Source organism: Pan troglodytes, chromosome 13 (genome assembly GCF_028858775.2).
Source record: "Pan troglodytes isolate AG18354 chromosome 13, NHGRI_mPanTro3-v2.0_pri, whole genome shotgun sequence".
NCBI classification, from domain to species: Eukaryota; Metazoa; Chordata; class Mammalia; order Primates; family Hominidae; genus Pan; species Pan troglodytes.
In genome coordinates this window covers 109981208-109998837 of record NC_072411.2, presented here as the reverse complement: position 1 = coordinate 109998837, position 17630 = coordinate 109981208, and the positions used below count along the sequence as shown (strand labels likewise).

General features: G+C 41.5%; 1 protein-coding gene across 8 annotated transcripts in view; it reads right to left on the bottom strand.

Annotated features, from left to right (window-relative positions):
- Positions 1–8250: 8250 nt before the first annotated feature.
- The window catches only part of CCNYL1 (cyclin Y like 1), a 44719-nt gene continuing 35339 nt past the window's right edge, over positions 8251–17630 (bottom strand). For 7 of the 8 annotated variants that reach the window (XM_063790698.1, XM_009444120.4, XM_003309445.6 and 4 more), the window contains 3 exons: positions 15541–15707; positions 11637–11799; positions 8251–9142 (listed from right to left, as the gene is read on the bottom strand). In XM_063790698.1, the coding sequence (XP_063646768.1) occupies positions 9032–9142; positions 11637–11799; positions 15541–15707 (441 nt within the window). In that variant the 3' untranslated portion in view covers positions 8251–9031. The remainder of the gene's footprint in view (positions 9143–11636; positions 11800–15540; positions 15708–17630) is intronic. The other variant, XM_063790700.1, reaches the window with a different exon arrangement.

Here is a 17630-nt window from a genome sequence, read left to right as displayed (position 1 = left end):
GAGATTTTTATCAAATATGAAGATTAGTTATTTATGAAAAACAAAGAAATGTCTATTTTTCTTTGTTCCCAATTAATGTAGATAAATTTTAAAATGCATTAAAGTAATGGTAAAGACAATAAAAAGATGCTGTAGAAGTCTTTTTCTCCTCATGTTTTTATAGAGAGACACTGCTTTCTAAGAGTATTCGAGGAGATAATACGGATTCTAACTTCATAATCAGGTTTTTCAGATGTACTTAAAATATAAGCAGCAAAAATTTTATTAGTAAGTAAAATCAAGCAAATTCCAATCACCAGAAACAGAACTAGTTAAGAAACATGTTTTACTTGAATATATTTCCTAGGTCTCACTCCTGCCGATCCTGTGATTGTCTCATGAGTCACTTGATGAAGGCAGATACGTGGAAGAACAGAGACTTTGCCTGAGATTGCGTTCTATTTTATAAACCCTCTGTTTACACTGAACCAATTTGATTAGAGATGATGCTGTTTTGTGCGTCCGGTTGGAGGGCAGGAACTCCCAAAACTTTGTCATCCAGCAGTTGGATCTGCAACTTGGTATTGCGCTCTAAATACAAGTCAGGGAGCCCAGAAGAGACAGTAACACTGACTGAGCTGGCTCTTCCCTGTTATCTGGACAGATGCTTAGTAAGCCTGAGATACTATTGTCGGACCACCTACTGATGCTGCTTTGGCAAAATGCAGATTAGCCACCATCTACCAAACACCACCTCATTTTAATGCCTGGGATGTCAGTGTTCTCCACCAATGCTCTGAGACATAAGTATGTGGGAGAACATGGGTAATTAGCTTAAAATATTTGTAGGAGACAACATAAATCCAGTAAGAAGTTAGCATTATGAGAGTGTGTAATTCAATGTCAAGGTGAACACTAGGAAGTTTATTACATTGATGCATAAGGTAGTTAGGAGAGGCAGACTAGAAAATATAGTTGAGTTGAATCCTAAGAGAAGAGCAACTGTACCTTACATGTCCGGGACACAGTAGTTAGTACATCTTCCCCGTGCTTTCTTGTCACTCATTTTTCCCCATTGGAAAAGGGGGCAAAGGGCAAAGTCACAAGCTGGAACAGAGAGAGGGACTGTTGGGCTTAGAAGGTTGCAGAAATAGGCTGGGTGCGGTGGCTCACGCCTGTAATCCTAGCACTCTGGGAGGCCAAGGCGGGCAGATCACCTGAAGTTGGGAGTTTGAGACCAACCTGACCAACATGGAGAAACCCTGTCTCTACTAAAATTAGCCAGGGCTGGTGGCACATGCCTGTAATCCCAGGTACTCGGGAGGCTGAGGCAGGAGAATCACTTGAACCTGGGAGTCAGGTTGTGGTGAGCCAAGATCACACCATTGCACTCCAACCTGGTCAATAAGAGTGAAACTCCGTCTCAAAAAAAAAAAAAAAAAAAAAAGGTTGCAGAAATAGGTGGGCCCAGGGTAATACTGGTAACAATGGTTCTTTTAGTGATTTCGTTACACAGCTCGTTAGCTTGTCTATGGATGGTAACAGGGTTGAGAGGCAGAGTGGTTATGAGCATGGATTTGGGAGCCAGACTTATTAGGAATTAAAATCCCAGCTCCACCACTTATGTGCCATGTGATCCTGGACACAACCTCTGGGTATTTCAGTTTTCTCATTTGTGAAAAGGGAGACTTATATTTAGGGTTAAAAAGATTTAAAGGATTGACTCAGATTAAGGCAAAGTTAAGGTAAGTAAAATAATGGGGGAAGCCGCTGTTCAGACATGGAATGAAAGGAGATGGAGAGATTAGGTTTTCAAATTTGTATTTGCGTAAGAATCATTTGAGGTTCATGTTAAAAATGTCAATTCCCAGATCTCAGCCCCAGGAATTGAGATTCAGTAGCTCTGGGGCGCAGTAAGCTATTTTTTTTTTTTAAAATAAGCTTTTAATTTTGGAATAATTTTAGATTTACCAAAAGTTGCCAAAATCAGTGTCTGTATGCCCCTTACTCATTTCCCAACGTTAACATTTGTTAAAACTAAGCAGTCAATGTTGGCACATTACTATCAACTGCAGACTTCATCAGATTTTCCACTAATGTTCTTTATCTATTCCAGGATCCAGTGCAGGACACCACACTGCCTTTAGAGAAGCTTTGTTTTTCACAGGCACTTTCAGCTGATGAGAGGCAGGTGGGTTGGGGACCACATTGTGAGAACCACTGGGACATTTAAAGAACTGGACAAAAATTGCTGCATCCCCAAACTGGGGAGATGAATGCAATTTTAAAGCAGAAGGGAATAAAGTAGTGGAGAGGGTGGATATAGAAGGTTGATTTTAGAGTTAGAGATAGAATCCTCTCCACTAGATGAGGAGGGTTACTTTAAAGAAGGCATCTAATGCCAGAGGAAATAGTAGATTTTGGAAGGTGCAGATGCCACTTAGTCCACAGCCTAGATTGAGGATACATGACTAGGGTTGTGAGCAGGTCAGGAGATGGGGGTAAGTGCAGTAAGTTGGGAACAGCTGCTTTGGGGAACACAGCTGGGCTCAAATAGGTGATGAAGGGGAATTACAAGAGGCCTGTTAGCCTGTGAGCCTCGTGACACCTGCATGTCCTGGAACCTGATGCTAATGCTTTGGCAGTGGGTCACAGTGACCAACATTAAGCATTGCCACATTGGGTCAGGGTGAGGCTGGGATGATTTTGTTGAGGGAGGGTCCTAAGGATCTTCACCTAAGAGTGAAGGAGCGGGTGGAAGACGAGGTGTGTAAAACACTTGAAGCTCCTCCTTTGTCAGAGGCAGTTCTCACGCCGAGGAGACACAGGAGCCACCAGCTAGGGGGTGGCAGGTAAACATTTGTAGAATTGAGGTTAAGAAGACAAAGCAACAGATTTTCTTTTTTTCCGTAAAGCTAACAGCCTAATTTGGGAATCTTTTGAGGTCTTTTGAAGTAGATACTACTGATAGCTCATTGAAGACCTTAGGTTCTGGGACCATTACTGAATTTTCCTAATGACATTCCAATTGCTTTGCTCCCTTACAGCAGTTATAATTATCACCAAACCTGTCCCCCTTTTTTTTTTTTTTTGAGATGGAGTTTCGCTCTTGCCTCAGCCTCTTGCGTAGCTGAGATTACAGGCACGTGCCACCATGCCAGGCTAATTTTTGTATTTTTAGTAGAGACGGGGTTTCACCATGTTGGCCAGGCTGGTCCCGAACTCTTGACCTTAGGTGATCCACCCGCCTCAGCCTCCCAAAGTGCTAGGATTACAGGTGTGAGCCATGGCGCCTGGCTAACCTGTCCGTTTTTAAAGACTGTTAACCTTTTTTCATTGGACTCAGGATTCCTCTTAATTTCTATACCATTTCACTTTCATAGTTAGTTGTTCTTCCTGCACCCTAGATATCCTAAACCACAAACTAACACTCTTAAAATTTCACATTTAAGTGCACGTTCTCCCACTTGCCAAATAGTTTAGATGGAAATTGCCTTAGAAACCAAACAGATTGCTCCTGTATACTAGGGGAGCAGGCTTCACTGAAGAAGGGCTGCTAGGTATTGCTTGCTGGCACAATGTCAGTCAGCCCCAGCCAGGTCCACCAGATGGGTAAGTAGGCAGAAATTAGACTTTAAGGTAATACAATCCTTAATCTGTTGAGAGGTGCTGGGTGTAATCTACAGATTCTGCATAGAAACTAGCACTTATCTGGGAGATTTCTCTGCCAGCTGTCAAGTGCTTTTCCAAGTAGTACTATACTCAGTAAGCCTGCTTGAGGCTGGTGTGGTGGCTCATGTCTGTAATCCCAGCACTTTGGGAGGCTGAGGCAGGCAGATCACCAGGTCAAGAGATTGAGACCATCCTGGCCAACATGGTGAAACCCCGTCTCTACTAAAAATACAAAAATTAGCTGGGTGTGGTGGCACAAGACTGTAATCCCAGCTACTTGGGAGGCTGAGGCAGGAGAATCGCTTGAACCTGGGAGACTGAGGTTGCAGTGAGCCAAGATCGTGCCACTGCACTCCAGCCTGGTGACAGAGTGAGACTCCATCTTAAAAAAAGCCCCAAAAAACTCCAAAAATTAGCCGGGCAGGGTGGCACATGCCTGTAATCCCAGCTACTCAGGAGGCTGAGGCAGGAGAATCGTTTGAACCCGGGAGGTGGAGGTTGTAGTCAGCCGAGATCATGCCACTGCTTTCCAGCCTGGGTGACAGAGCAAGACTCCGTCTCAAAAAAAAAAAAAAAAGAAAAAAGAAAAAGAAAAGAAAGAAAAGAAAAAAGAAAAAAGCCTGCTTGAGAGTCCTTCATAGCTATCTTAAATGTAGTTAGGGAGAAAGGCTGGGTGATGAAAGATTCTAGTTAACCTGCATACTGTAGCTAAACTAGTTCCCAGAAATACTGCAGAGCCTGAACACAGAATCAAGACTGATTTTGTTTTCTGGTTAAAATTGGCTTTGGCTTAAAAAAAATCAAGGTATACTTAGAAATGCAGGAAAACTAGACCAAGAAATGAACCTTGAGCTGTTATAAAGCCAGGATTTAGGGCTGTTGGATTTCAATAATGTATAGACATATGGATTACATAAAGAGGAAATGTAAAATAAAGGGCCAGGATAAAATTTCTCTTTAACCAGAAACACTGAGCCCTAAGTGGTCATCTTAGGATGAAACATATGAAATTGCCAAAAGGCAACCAAAAGGCCTATAAAAATGGCAATTTGGTTCAAATATATCTTTCATTTTCTTAACTCTTCACCCCCAGACTCCTATCAAATATGTTTCAGGTATTCTGTCTTGTAATGAAGATGTGAAAGTTCACAATATACCAAAGTTAATATTCTATTGGGGTCTGTATTATAGTAGTTAAAAAAAACCTACAAATGAAAATAAATTTGAGTCCAGGTAATCAGCCCTTTTTTAAAGTCTCATGTTAGGGAACAAATCTTCCGTAGGTATAGAACTCTTGAGAAAAATGCCATAGTTACCACCCCACTAGCAACTTAGTTTCCATGCCCCATTTGTCAGAGAACCTACCTGCTTTTCAGTGACATTTATACTCTTTTCCTCAACTGACCCAATTTCCCATTTATCAAAGTCGCTGTATTGCCTTCTAGAATTAAAAGTCAAAGGAAGAGAGCAGCTTAGTGATACTTATTTTACCAACTTGTTCTTCAAGTCACAGATTCATGTCCAATGTCCCTCTCCCAAACTTTCTTTTAAACCTTTGGCCAAATATGTCAGCATTTCTGCTTATAACTGGCATATCACAGGGTGCAAACCATCTTATAAAGTGATGTATGATAGATTTTTTTCCTAAGTTAAATCAGATCTTTTATCCTAGTCGGCAACTTATCAAGACACAGTGATCAGTTAGTTTTTGTTTTTTTGAGACACAGTCTCATGCTGTCGCTCAGGCTGGAGTACAGTGGTGCAATCGCGGCTCACTGTACTCTGCCTCCTGGGTTCAAGCGATTCTTGTGCCTCAGCCTCCTGAGTAGCTAGGATTACAGGCGTGTGCCACCACGTCCCGCTAACGTTTTTCTAATTTTCTTTCTTTTGAGCCGGAGTTGCAGTGTCGCCCAGGCTGGAGTGCAGTGACGCCATCTTGGCTCACTGCAACTTCCGCCTCCAGAGTTAAGGGATTCTCCTGCCTCAGCCTCCCGAGTAGCTGGGATTACAGGCGTGCATCACCACACCTGGCTTTTTTTTTTTTTTTTTTTTTTTTAATAGAGACGAGGTTTACCATATTGGCCAGACTCCCGACCTCATGTGTTGTGATTACAGGCGTCAGCCACTGCACCGTCTTTTTTGTAATTTCAATAAAGACGAGGTTTCACCATGTTGGCCAGGATGGTCTCAAACTCTTGGCCTCAAGTGATCCACCCACCTTGGGCTCCCAAAGTGCTGGGATTACAGGCGTAAGCCACCGTGCCTGTGATCATTTACTTAAATATTTGACTTTAGGTAATGAAGAAGAATTAAAGTGGATGAAAATATTGCAATGCTATCAGGATTTATTGAGAATTGCTAAAGCTCAGTGGCTAGACTCTTAGTTCTAAAGAAACCTAATAGTGACTTGGCATATTTTTAACTGAAATGTAAGCTTGAAAATAGCACGTTAGAGTCAAATTATGTGGCTTAAGACATCCTCTCAACAGCAACACTAATTCTAGTTCCTGTCTTTCCATTCTTTCCTGTTTGTCTGAAAACCTCAAATACCTCTTGTTCTAATTCTACGCTATTCCTTTAATTCCTTTCTCTTTGATACATTTTGCTTAATTTTATATTCTAATGTGCTTTTCCCTCTCAGACACGATAACCAACTATTCAAGATGCCATCTAATGCACTATGCCATTAAGTATTGTGGTCAGTGATTTTAAGTGTAATAAATTATCTTCAGGTTGAAAAGAGCATATGCAAAAGAAATGGATCACTACATCTTAACTAGAGGCATGGATGAAATCAACTTATGGTTGGTTTGAAAATGCTTTAAGACATATCAGGGTTGACTTAAAACTAGGCTGGGCAGAGATGTAACACTATGTGGATAGAAGTGTTACAAACACACTAGCCATATTTTAATTAAAATAGAGTTTATTAGCTTTTAATATAAACATGAGAAATAAAAACCACATAAATTGTAGCATTCTTTTCAAAATAAAACTGCAATCAATACTTGAATCTCCAAACTCTGAATTCCATAAACAATATTTGTTTTTTTGAGGTGGTAGATTGTAATATTTGTATACCATTATTTATCATTTATGTCTGTCCTTTAAAAATGATGGAAACTGCAGCACAATATGATGTGAAGCATTGCTATAATAGAGGAAGTACTCCTGTCCCAGAAATGCTTTGTTTATAAGCAAGATTCCTAGGATTAGATTTGAGAAAATAGGAGAAACAGATTTCACATAGTTGAGAACACTAACCTCTTAGTATTTCAAATTTAGGTGACATTATCGGTCTCCTAAAATTATTTGCTCCTTGCCTTTTAAAGCCTGAAGAGTTCCTAAGGGTTATGTAAGTATTTCTTAAATAGCAGGACTTAATGGGACACCTACAGCTTGGTAGCATGTAGGATGATAAAACAGCTGTTCCTATCACCTTCTATAATTAGGGTCCAATTCCTTTTATTACATGTTAATTAACACTGCTCTTCAAAATCTTCCTTTAAAGAAACTTCGGTAATCAAAGCATATAGAGCACAGCTCTGCAGGTAACTACTTTTAAAAAGAGGGCATTTTATGGAGATAGATACAAGGTATTCCAAAAGTTCAGTGTAATTTTAAGCTATGATACCTGTAGAAATATAAATGCTACAAACCTTTACAAAACCTTGTCTGAACATTTTTCTTCTGCTTTTTTCTTTGAGACAGGGTCTGGATGTCGCCCAGGTTGGAGAGCAGTGACATGATCATGGCCCACTGCAGCCTTGACCTCCTGGGCTCTACTGATCCTCACACCTTAGCCTCCAGAGTGGCTGGGACTACAGACACATGCCACCATATCCAACTATTTTTATTATTTTTTTACAGACAGGGTCTCACTATGTTGCCTAGACTGGTCTTGAACTCCTGCACTCAAGCAGTCCTTCCACCTCAGCCTCCCAGGGTACTGAGATTACAGGCATGAATCACTATGCCCAGCCCATTTCTTTTGCATTTAATTTTGCATTTTTCTAAGAGATGGGGTCTTGATAGCGTTGTCCAGGTTGGAGTGTAGTAGCTATTCCTATAGGCACCATCATGGTACACTGCAGCCTCCAATACTTGACCTCAAGCAATCCTCCAGCCTCAGCCTCCCAAGTAGCTGGGACTATAGGCGTGCACCACCACACCCAGCTTCATTTCGCAAATTTTGAACATAAAGCTTTTAATTTTTTGTTTCAGTCAATGTCTGCTATCAAGAGTGACCGGAACAAAAAATTAAAAGCTTAATATTCAGGAGACAGGTGCCAGTTGCACTTGTAGTCCCAGCTACTTGTGTGGCTGAGGCTAGAGGATGGCTTGAGACCAGGAAGTTCTAGGCTGCAGTGAGTGCACAATGATTGCACCTGTGAAAAGCCACTGCACTCCAGCCTGGACAACGCAGTAAGACCCCCCCATCTCTTTAAAAACAAACAAAACAAAACAAAAAACTTTCAAATCATGTTTTTTAAAGGTTTATAGCATTTATACTCATGCTGCAGTGCCTTGGAGGGCCCAAACTATATTAAAGCTTAAAACTGCTTCACTTTTTTCATCGTCACTGAACCACCATGTTGGTTGGCATTATGAAAATATCTTTTAATACATTTATTTAGCAAGAGAAAAATTATCAGAAAATGAGAAGCACCATTTATAGTTCACAAGAAATGCAACATGGACTCCAAAAGAAGTAGATATCAATAACTGATACTTCCTCTGTTTATGACCCCAAACATGCTAAAATGCTAAAGTAATGCTTGCAAAGAATATGAATGACAAATGTTATCCAGCAGCTTTTTGGTTTAAAATGATTGCCAATGACTAGCAGCTTCAATGGTAACAGTAGGGAGGAAGAACCCTTCAGTACCTAACAATGCTGCAGTCTGCTCCTAAGTGGCTTTAGTTAGAGTCCCATGTTTTAATGGTAATACTGCATTGATTTTAAAGGCATATGCAGCAAAATGCGGGGCGAGGGAGAAAAACTGGAAGAAACAAAAGTTATATGGTTAGTGTCTTTAAAGTCTAAAAATTTAAACTATTGTTTAAAAAACCTTACATAGTTCACAGCTATCGGCCCACACAGTAAGCAAATATCTGTGTGTAGGATGGGAGCCTTCACTTTGGAGTGGTTTTTGTAACTCTGTTTACATTAAAAAGGACAGAAGAGTGTTTTGTTGCATTGACAAGGTCCCATTCTTTCCTGTGGAGTATAATCCTTGTTGTCCATGAGTCTCTTGAATTTGAGATCTTTCCTTTTGATGAAAACACTAATTTTGCTGGTTTTTGAGCAGGAAAGGTGGTATTTCTCCAGTCTTTGTAGATGAAGGTCCCATGACGTTATAACCCCTCATTTCTCCTTTTAAGAGAGGATGGCTTTAGAGCGCTGAATACCAATGAAGTTATCAGCGCTGAAAGACCTTCTCATAGCGGCTCTACACAAGTCTTTGTCTTCACACAATCTAGAAATAGCCTAGGAAAGTCAATCAAATAGAAAACAGGTACAATTTTAAAAAGGGTTCCCACCTTTGAAAAAGCACCATTGATGAAAGCCACACATGTGGACTCCTTTAGATAGTTCACAGTTACAGCTACTTTGGCTGAGTTTTACACTGCCAGGTTCTGGGGACACTACTTCCTGACAGTTCACCAAGGTAATATCCTTTAAGGACTATGGTTAGATTCCCAGAGAACAAAGGGGAATCTATTATATTATTAAAAAGCTGGATTCCCAAAGATATCACAGGTATTGTGATAGGCTCCTAACAGCAATAGCATCTGTTATCTGTTAACTTATTCCTTAAATATAACAAACGCACACTTGTGCAAAAAAATGTTTATTCAGCTATTCAAATTCTACCCAATCCTTATTAGCTATTATATACTCAAAGCACATTTTAATGAGGCAGGTGTGTGCTGGACTATACTGGAACATATGAGCGGTCTGATGACTGACACGCCAAAAGGTGTTACTTCACATGCATGTTAATTATGGTAGAAACACATATTATTATTTTTTTCTTTTTTTTTTTTTTGAGGCAGAGTTTCGCTCTTGTTGCCCAGGCTGGAGTGATCTCAGCTCACTGCAACCTCTATCTCCCAGGTTCAAGCGATTCTCCTGCCTCAGCCTCCCAAGTAGCTAGGATTACAGGCATGTGCCACCATACCCAGCTAATTTTTTGTATTTTTAGTAGAGACAGGGTTTCACCATGTTGGCCAGGCTGGTCTCAAACTCCTGACCTCAGGTGATCCGCCTGCCTCGGCCTCCCAAAGTGCTGGGAGGAATGAGCCTCTGAGGCATGAGCCACTCTCAGGCATGAGCCACTGAGCCCAGCCTAGAAATACATATTATTCTAAAGTACCACCAAGGTACCACAAAGTGTTTAAAATATGTGTCCATTTCAGTTGTAATTCTGCTGTATACTCACCAAGAGTCATAAGCCATAAATATTACTTTGCCCCATAAAGTTACCATTTCTATTAAAAACCCATGTACTTCCTACATTATTATTATTATTTTTTTTTGAGACAGGGTCTTGCTCTATCGCCCAGGCTGGAGTGCAGTGGCATGATCTCGGCTCACTGCAGCCTCCGCCTCCTGGGTTCAAGCAATTCTCATGCCTCAGCCTCCTGAGTAACTGGGCGTCTGCCACCACGCCCGGCTAATTTTTGAATTTTTAGTAGAGACTGAGTTTCTCTGTGTTGGTCAGGCTGGTCTTGAACTCCTGATCTCAAGTGATCCACCTGCCTCGGCCTCCCAAAATGCTGGAATTACAGGTGTGAGCCACCATGCCTAGCACTTACATCCAGCATTTGAAACACCTGCATCCTATATAGTGAAGGGTATAGGTCTCTTGGCTTATCCACTAATCCTTTGTCTAAAAAACTCATGGGACGGCACTGTCATACATAAACCATGACATGAATTTGCAAACAGAATAAGTAAGACAGTCAAGAGTGGCAAGTGAATTATGTATGTAGATAAAATTAGGAATACAGTCACAAAGAAAAAATTTTTTTTTTTGGAGACACAATCTCACTCCGTCACCTAGGCTAGAGTGCAGCGGTGCAATCTTGGCTCACTGCAACCTCCGCCTCCCAGGTTCAAGCGATGCTCATGCCTCAGCCTCCCAAGTAGCTGGGATTACAGGCATGCACCCCCATGCCTGTATTTTTGTGTGTGTGTACTTTTTTTTTTTTTTGAGACGGAGTTTCGCTCTCAAAACCAAGAGACCTATACCCTTCACTATATAGGATGCAGCTGGAGTACAATGGCACGATTTCAGCTCACCACAACCTCTGCCTCCCGGGTTCAAGCGATTCTCCTGCCTCAGCCTCCCGAGTAGCTGGGATTACAGACATGCGCCACCACGGCCGGCTAATTTTGTATTTTTAGTAGAGACGGGGTTTCTCCATGTTGGTCAGGCTGGTCTTGAACTCCCAACCTCAGGTGATCTGCCCTCCTCGGCCTCCCAAAGTGCTGGGCTTACAGGCGTAAGCCACCACGCCCGGCCTGTGTGTGTATTTTTAGTAGGGACAGGGTTTCACCATGTTCGCCAGGCTGGTCTTGAACTCCTGACCTCAAGTGATCTGCCCACCTCAGCCTCCCAAAGTGCTGGGATTACAGACATGAGCCACAGTGCCCAGCTAAAAAAATTATTCATGTATGGTTATGTGAAAGGGTAGAAGTTCAAAAGGAAACCTCATTAACAACAGATTAAATTTGATTTAAAATATTCTGAATTATGGTCACAGAAGAGTTAATATGTATAATTTTTAAATAATGTTCATCCTTGTATAAACCATAAAAGACACAGGAAATCTGATGCCAAAGGGCTAATAAGCTCTTCAGTGTTAGTTAATTTTAAAGCTTTCCATTTTCCTAATCACTACTTAATATGATTTAGTCACAGATGTTGGCTTTGGTGGCTGATGGAAAACCTCACTTAGTGACTTCATAGCCTTACCTCTAGGTTCTGTGCTCTTTCTTTGCTAAGAGGAGCAAATAGAAAATTCAGGTTGTTGTCATCTGCTAAGGAGCGAAGGTCAAAGTAGTATTTGGCATAAACACTGGCAGGAACATTAATATTAAACTGAAGAAGCTCCAGAAAATGCCTTTCCATTTCATTCCTGGAGGAGGAAGAACACAACAGCACCAGCACAGGACAATGTCAGTCAACTGGGCTATCTTCAAAAATATCATTCTAAGAGACTAGAATGGCTCTAAACTCTATTTTAAAATATAGGCTACCCAGTTGTATTAACATACTAATGTTCACACAAGGTACAGTTACTTGTGGTCCCTTCTGCATCCCAGCACTCTGGAACTGGGATGAAGGTTGAAGGTTACGGCCTCTGATGCACTTGTGCTGCTGACTCGGGCCTCATTCTTCAGAGTTCCATTAGTGCAGCTGTACAATTCATACTTCACGCTCACTCACAAGGCCCCACTATAGTGATCAGATGAAAGGAATGATGTATGCTGTTTATTAGCTCTGAAGAACTTGCAGACATTTTCACCAGGCTGATAACAGGAAGGGGCTTATTGAAGTAGAGAAGCACCAACAAAAGGAGTAGGCATATCACCACGGCAACAAATGGATCCATCAAGAGCCACTGCTATTATCTCTGAGGGGGAAAAACTCTTGAGGCAACAACGATTCATCTCAAATAAATAAATAAGCAAGCTACATTACAGGGGAAGGGAATCCCCTCCCCCTGTCCCAGCGCATGAGGCTATGTCAAAGGGCATAATGCAAGTTTCTGCTCACTTTAATATTATGAAGGTGAGAAATTGTCACTATGACAGGGTGAGGATACTCTTTAAACTTTGGAAGGCAGAAAGATCAAAGATGGATGTCTTGGCTAGACTAAACCCATTTTATGATATGACTTATGGTAGGTCACTGGACTTAAAAACTCAGTGTTTCTTCTGAGTTGGGAATGAAACCCTGAGGTGCTCAGTATCTACCGTCCTGGTCAGAACAGAATGTAGGAGTGAGCTGAATGCAGTGGGAGAGGAAAGGGCTGGGAGTAGTAGTCGGCTACATGACCACACGGCTGCCCTTGCCAAATGCTTAAGCAAATAAACATAAAACTAGAGAAAATCTTAACCACTTTCACAGTAATCCCTATAAGGAGTTAACTGTATAAAAATGATAAATACCTAAACAACATATTTGGTTTCTTGGTTTCAAAGTTTTAATATTTTATCCACTGGGTAAGTCAACAAATGCTTGATGATCTCCTGTATGGAGAGCAGTTAATATGAGCAGAGATGTGGTTTTCTCATTTGCTGAGCTTAAAAACCCAACTGAACCTACTTCCAAAATTAATTTCCTGTTCATATGTCCATAAGCCTATAGAAATGTAAATCAGATAATGTTTTGATAATCAGCTAACCAGGACTTAATTTACTACAGCAATAAATGCACTTCACAATCCCTTTTATATTTTTTCCACTAATACATTTTAACTGTGTAGAAATATAGTACTTCATAGGATTAACACACATATTAATAGAGGTTTAATCACTGAAGAAAAGCATTATGCTTACAGAATATGCATCTTCTAGGTTTTTTGTTGTTTTTTAAATGGCTAGGTAGCTGAATAGCATACCCTTTACAGGCACAGCAAACCGTCTGAATAGCAGCTGCTCAGTTTAACTTATTCTTTTAAAGGGAAATATATTCTAACAGGACATGTAGCTGTTGAAAATTTTTAAGAAAAACCTGATAGACACCAATTTAAAATTGTTTCAATTTAGACTCAAAATGAGACCACTACAAATAGTCAACAGCAGGGGGATGAGACAAATGTATATTAAACAGTTTGTTGAAATGCTTTCCAAAGATCATAAACAAAAGCAGCCTGTTTGTAGCATAGCTCCTGGTGCTTCCCTGGGCATACACAAACAGCACTATTTAGAACTGGTCTTCTTGGAGCTGGCCCCTGCCACCGCTCCTGAAGCTTACATCTGTAGAAACCTGCACATTTCCCTGCAGGTTCTCTGATACTGTATCTTGAACTAGAGCACCAGTCAGTTCAGTTGCAGGTTTTGAGAACATTTTAGCTGCCATCATGGTAGGGCTAAGAGTTCATAATAATAAATTTTGCTTCCTTCAAGAAACCAGTTTGCAGACGGATGACAGCAGTGATCAAAGTCATTTTAGTTTCTGCAATTTCCAAAAGTACTTCCATTTGTTTCAAATTCATTTGCTGTCACACCCTTTGCTAAAACGGCTACCAGCAATATCACTAGGGCTGTTCGGTAAACAGTAAAGTGGTCAACTTCACCAGAAGCCACTTCAACAGCTACCACAATTACTGGTTCCTTTTTAGTCACAAGTATCCTCACTTCAGTTGTGAATATATGGTATGGTAATTCTGAATGACAGTCATACAGAGTAATGGGCAAAGGCAATAAAAACAAACTCTTGCCACTGCCTGTCATGACCTTGATCTTCCTCTGCTGCTCAACATCATCAAGAGGTGCTCCTTCATATTTTTCTAAATGCCACCCACAAAGCCATTCTCACTGTCTGGTGGGCACCCTGAGAGCCTTTGCTGGAAATGCCTCCCTGGCTCAGCCTGCCTACCAAGCTCCAAGGCCCTTCCCTTCACGGCCGTCATGAGGCCAGCCTGGAAGGAACCCTGATGAAGCTGCTGTTTCAGGGTCATATTGGTGCCATCTGTGAGGAACTCCATGACTCAGCAAGGATCCTTACACTCTCATAGGTAACTCAAGGCCCCCAAAGTGGTGCTGTGGTTGTCCGAGTGCCCAGGGAGCCTCTCGAGTGTGGTGAGCATTGGATGATGCCCCAGCAGTGCTTCTCAGACCGCCTGAGGGGAACGCTGGAGCTTCCTAACTCATGAGACCAATTTCTAAATACAAAAAACACTCCTAATGGGGAGGGGTCAGGGGCACAGGGATCTTCATATCTCAAGGCTTCTGTAAAAACAGACCTTCAGATAAAATGTGGAAAGACTAGCAAGAGCAAATATACAATGTGTGACTCAGGTTGAAGCTACGTAACTTCTCAATAGTCCAGAGGCCCTAAGACCTAATAGTGGCCAAACAATTATTTCAAAGGCCAGACATATGCCCTTTAAGGGCTGTTTATACCCTACTGGTCACATGAAAAAATATAAATGAATGAATGAATGAATGAAAAAGAGAAAGGAGCTTGAACTGGCAGATAACTTTTTAAAAGCCATAAAGAGGCCAGGCGTAGTGGTTCATGCCTGTAATCCCAGCTCTTTGGGAGACGGAGGCGGGCGAATCACAAGGTCAGGAGTTCAAGACCAGCCTGACCAACACAGTGAAACCTCGTCTCTACTAAAAATACAAAAATTAGCCAGGCATGGTGGCGCATGCCTGTAATCCCACTGTAATCCCAGCTACTCAGGAAGCTGAGGCAGGAGAATCGCTTGAACCTGGGAGGTGGAGCTTGCAGTGAGCCGAGACTGCGTCACTGCACTCCAGCCTAGGCAACAGAGCAAGACTCCGTCTCAAAACAAAAAATAAAATAAAATAAAATAAAGATATTTACTGTGCTATGTTGTTCTGGTAGTATACTTGTAAGATTTTTGCCAAAAACCACCCAAAAAATATTTTTCAATTTATCAAGCAGATTATTACACATCAAAACCTATCAAGTAATGATGGAAAATATGAAGTTAGTTTTTTTTTTTTTGAGACAGTCTTGCTCTATTGTGAACTGTTATACTAAAGATAGACAGATATAGTCTTATGCCTATTTCCATTATCTGCATAATGTAACCTCTAAAAATATTCCTTAAATTGTTAACTTTATAGGAATAAGATACTGGAAAATGGTTAGAAAGTTCACCAAAACCTTACAAACTCACATGTCCTCAACTGTAATGTCCTTGAGGATCTGGCAGTAGTCCACATTCCATACAGCCTGATCGTCCCAAACCTTGGAGGCAAGAAGAATGGCTCCCAGAACAATCCTTTTCCAGTTGGTGGGACAAATGTCGATTTCAGCATAAGTTAAAAGCCTTTCTAAGTAAACCTGTAAAATAGAGCACTGGTCTTTGATTTTAGTTCAGTTTAAATGCTTTGATAAGCTTTTTTTTTTTTTGAGACGGAGTTTCACTCTTGTTGCCCAGGCTGTAGTGCAATGGTGCGATCTCGGCTCACAGAACCTCCGCCTCCCAGGTTCAAGTGATTCTCCTGCCTCGGCCTCCCGACTAGGTGGGATTATAGGCATGCGCCGCCATGCCCAGCTAATTTTTGTATTTTTAGTAGAGACGGGGTTTCTCCATTTTGGTCAGGTTGGTCTCTAACTCCTGATCTCAGGTGATCCACCCGATCCTCCCAAAGTGTTGAGATTACAGGCGTAAGCCACCGCGCCCGGCCTCGAAATGCTTTGATAAGAATTCATGACTGACAAATTTCTTTTGTTTTTGACCAGAAAATAAGTGCCTTTTATTCTTATGTTCTACAGAGACTTTGCTTACTCAGCCAAAGCAAGACACTAAATCACAGTTGTAGGTCAGATATCTCTGCTGCCTATTCTGCCCATATACATTTCCCGCCCAGTCACAGGAATGACTGGACATCTCAGCAAAGAGCATCATCAAGAGAGGCACTCTTATCACCTCCACACTCATAATAGAGTTGTTCAATAAATAATGAGTGCCTACCAGGTACAATGTATCATACCTGCATGGTAGATAGTAATTTTACACGTAATTATATTATGCTCAAATATGTAAAACCCAAGTAATACTGAGCACATTTTTACCTTCTCCTTTTCACAGTAACTAACCCTTTTGTGGCACTAGCTTGAAGAACTGCTGGTCAAGAGAGCCACCCAGTGGCTGCTGTGCAGAGCAGCATGACAGATCTTTAGGCTGTAAAATATTCCCCGTATTCAGTGCCTCCACAAGGAACACAGATGGACAAAAGGATGTCTCTGGACCCCTGGTATTCCTCTAAACCTGCCAAGCAGTTTATGAGACAATTTCATGAATTATTTTACATCTACCAAACATCCTTCAAAGAACTGAGCAAAGTGAACAGCTGAGTAAAGATTTCAGAGGTAAGCTGTAATTTGCTGTTACCTCAAAGGGTTCTCTGTGGAAGAGTATGTCTATATGCTGTTTGAACTCTGTATCAAGACAAAAAGAAATCTTTTTAGGCTGAAGTGCAGTGATGCAATCTTGGCTCATTGCAACCTCTGCCCCCTGAGTTCAAGCGATTCTCCTGCCTCAGCCTCCCAAGTAGCTGAGGACCTGCCAGCACACCTGGCTAATTTTTGTATTTTTAGTAGAGACGGGGTTTCACCACATTGGCCAGGCTGGTCTCTAACTCCTGGCCTCAAGTGATCTGCCCACCTCAGCCTCCCAAAGTGCTGGGATTACGGGCGTGAGCCACTGTGCCAAGCCTGAAAAAAGTTCATTTTAACAGAGCTTATTTACTGTCTGAAGGTTATCAGATAGGCAGATCAGATCTGGCAGTGTTCTCCAAACTCGACTGTGTTTTCAAAAATGGGTATTGAACATGACATGTTCTTAAGAGAGATTCTGTTCCCTTTCCCCCAAATTCTGCACTCTCAGTATCCTAACAGGGTTCAAATCTCAATGGGAATAATTAGACCACAGGGAAACAACATAGACAATCCCTCAACTTCCTGTTGCCTTTACGGGTAAGCTGGTGATGTGCTGATGCTCACTGATACCACTTGCCCTCCTGTGTCAGTGTGAGAGTTCTTTTCTTCCCACTAAAGCCAACTCCATCAGTGCAGTTGATCCCATCCCACTTGTGCAGAACACTGTCCCCACAACTGCGTCTTTTTGAAGGCTTTCTCCTTCTCTGCCAGAGATTTTCCCCAATGTGTTTCCTTTGTTCCCATCCCCCTCCCACAACTCCCCGGATGTGTCCTCTCATTTGCTCAAAGCATCACGTCCTGGTGTCAGCTTCTCATCTCCCA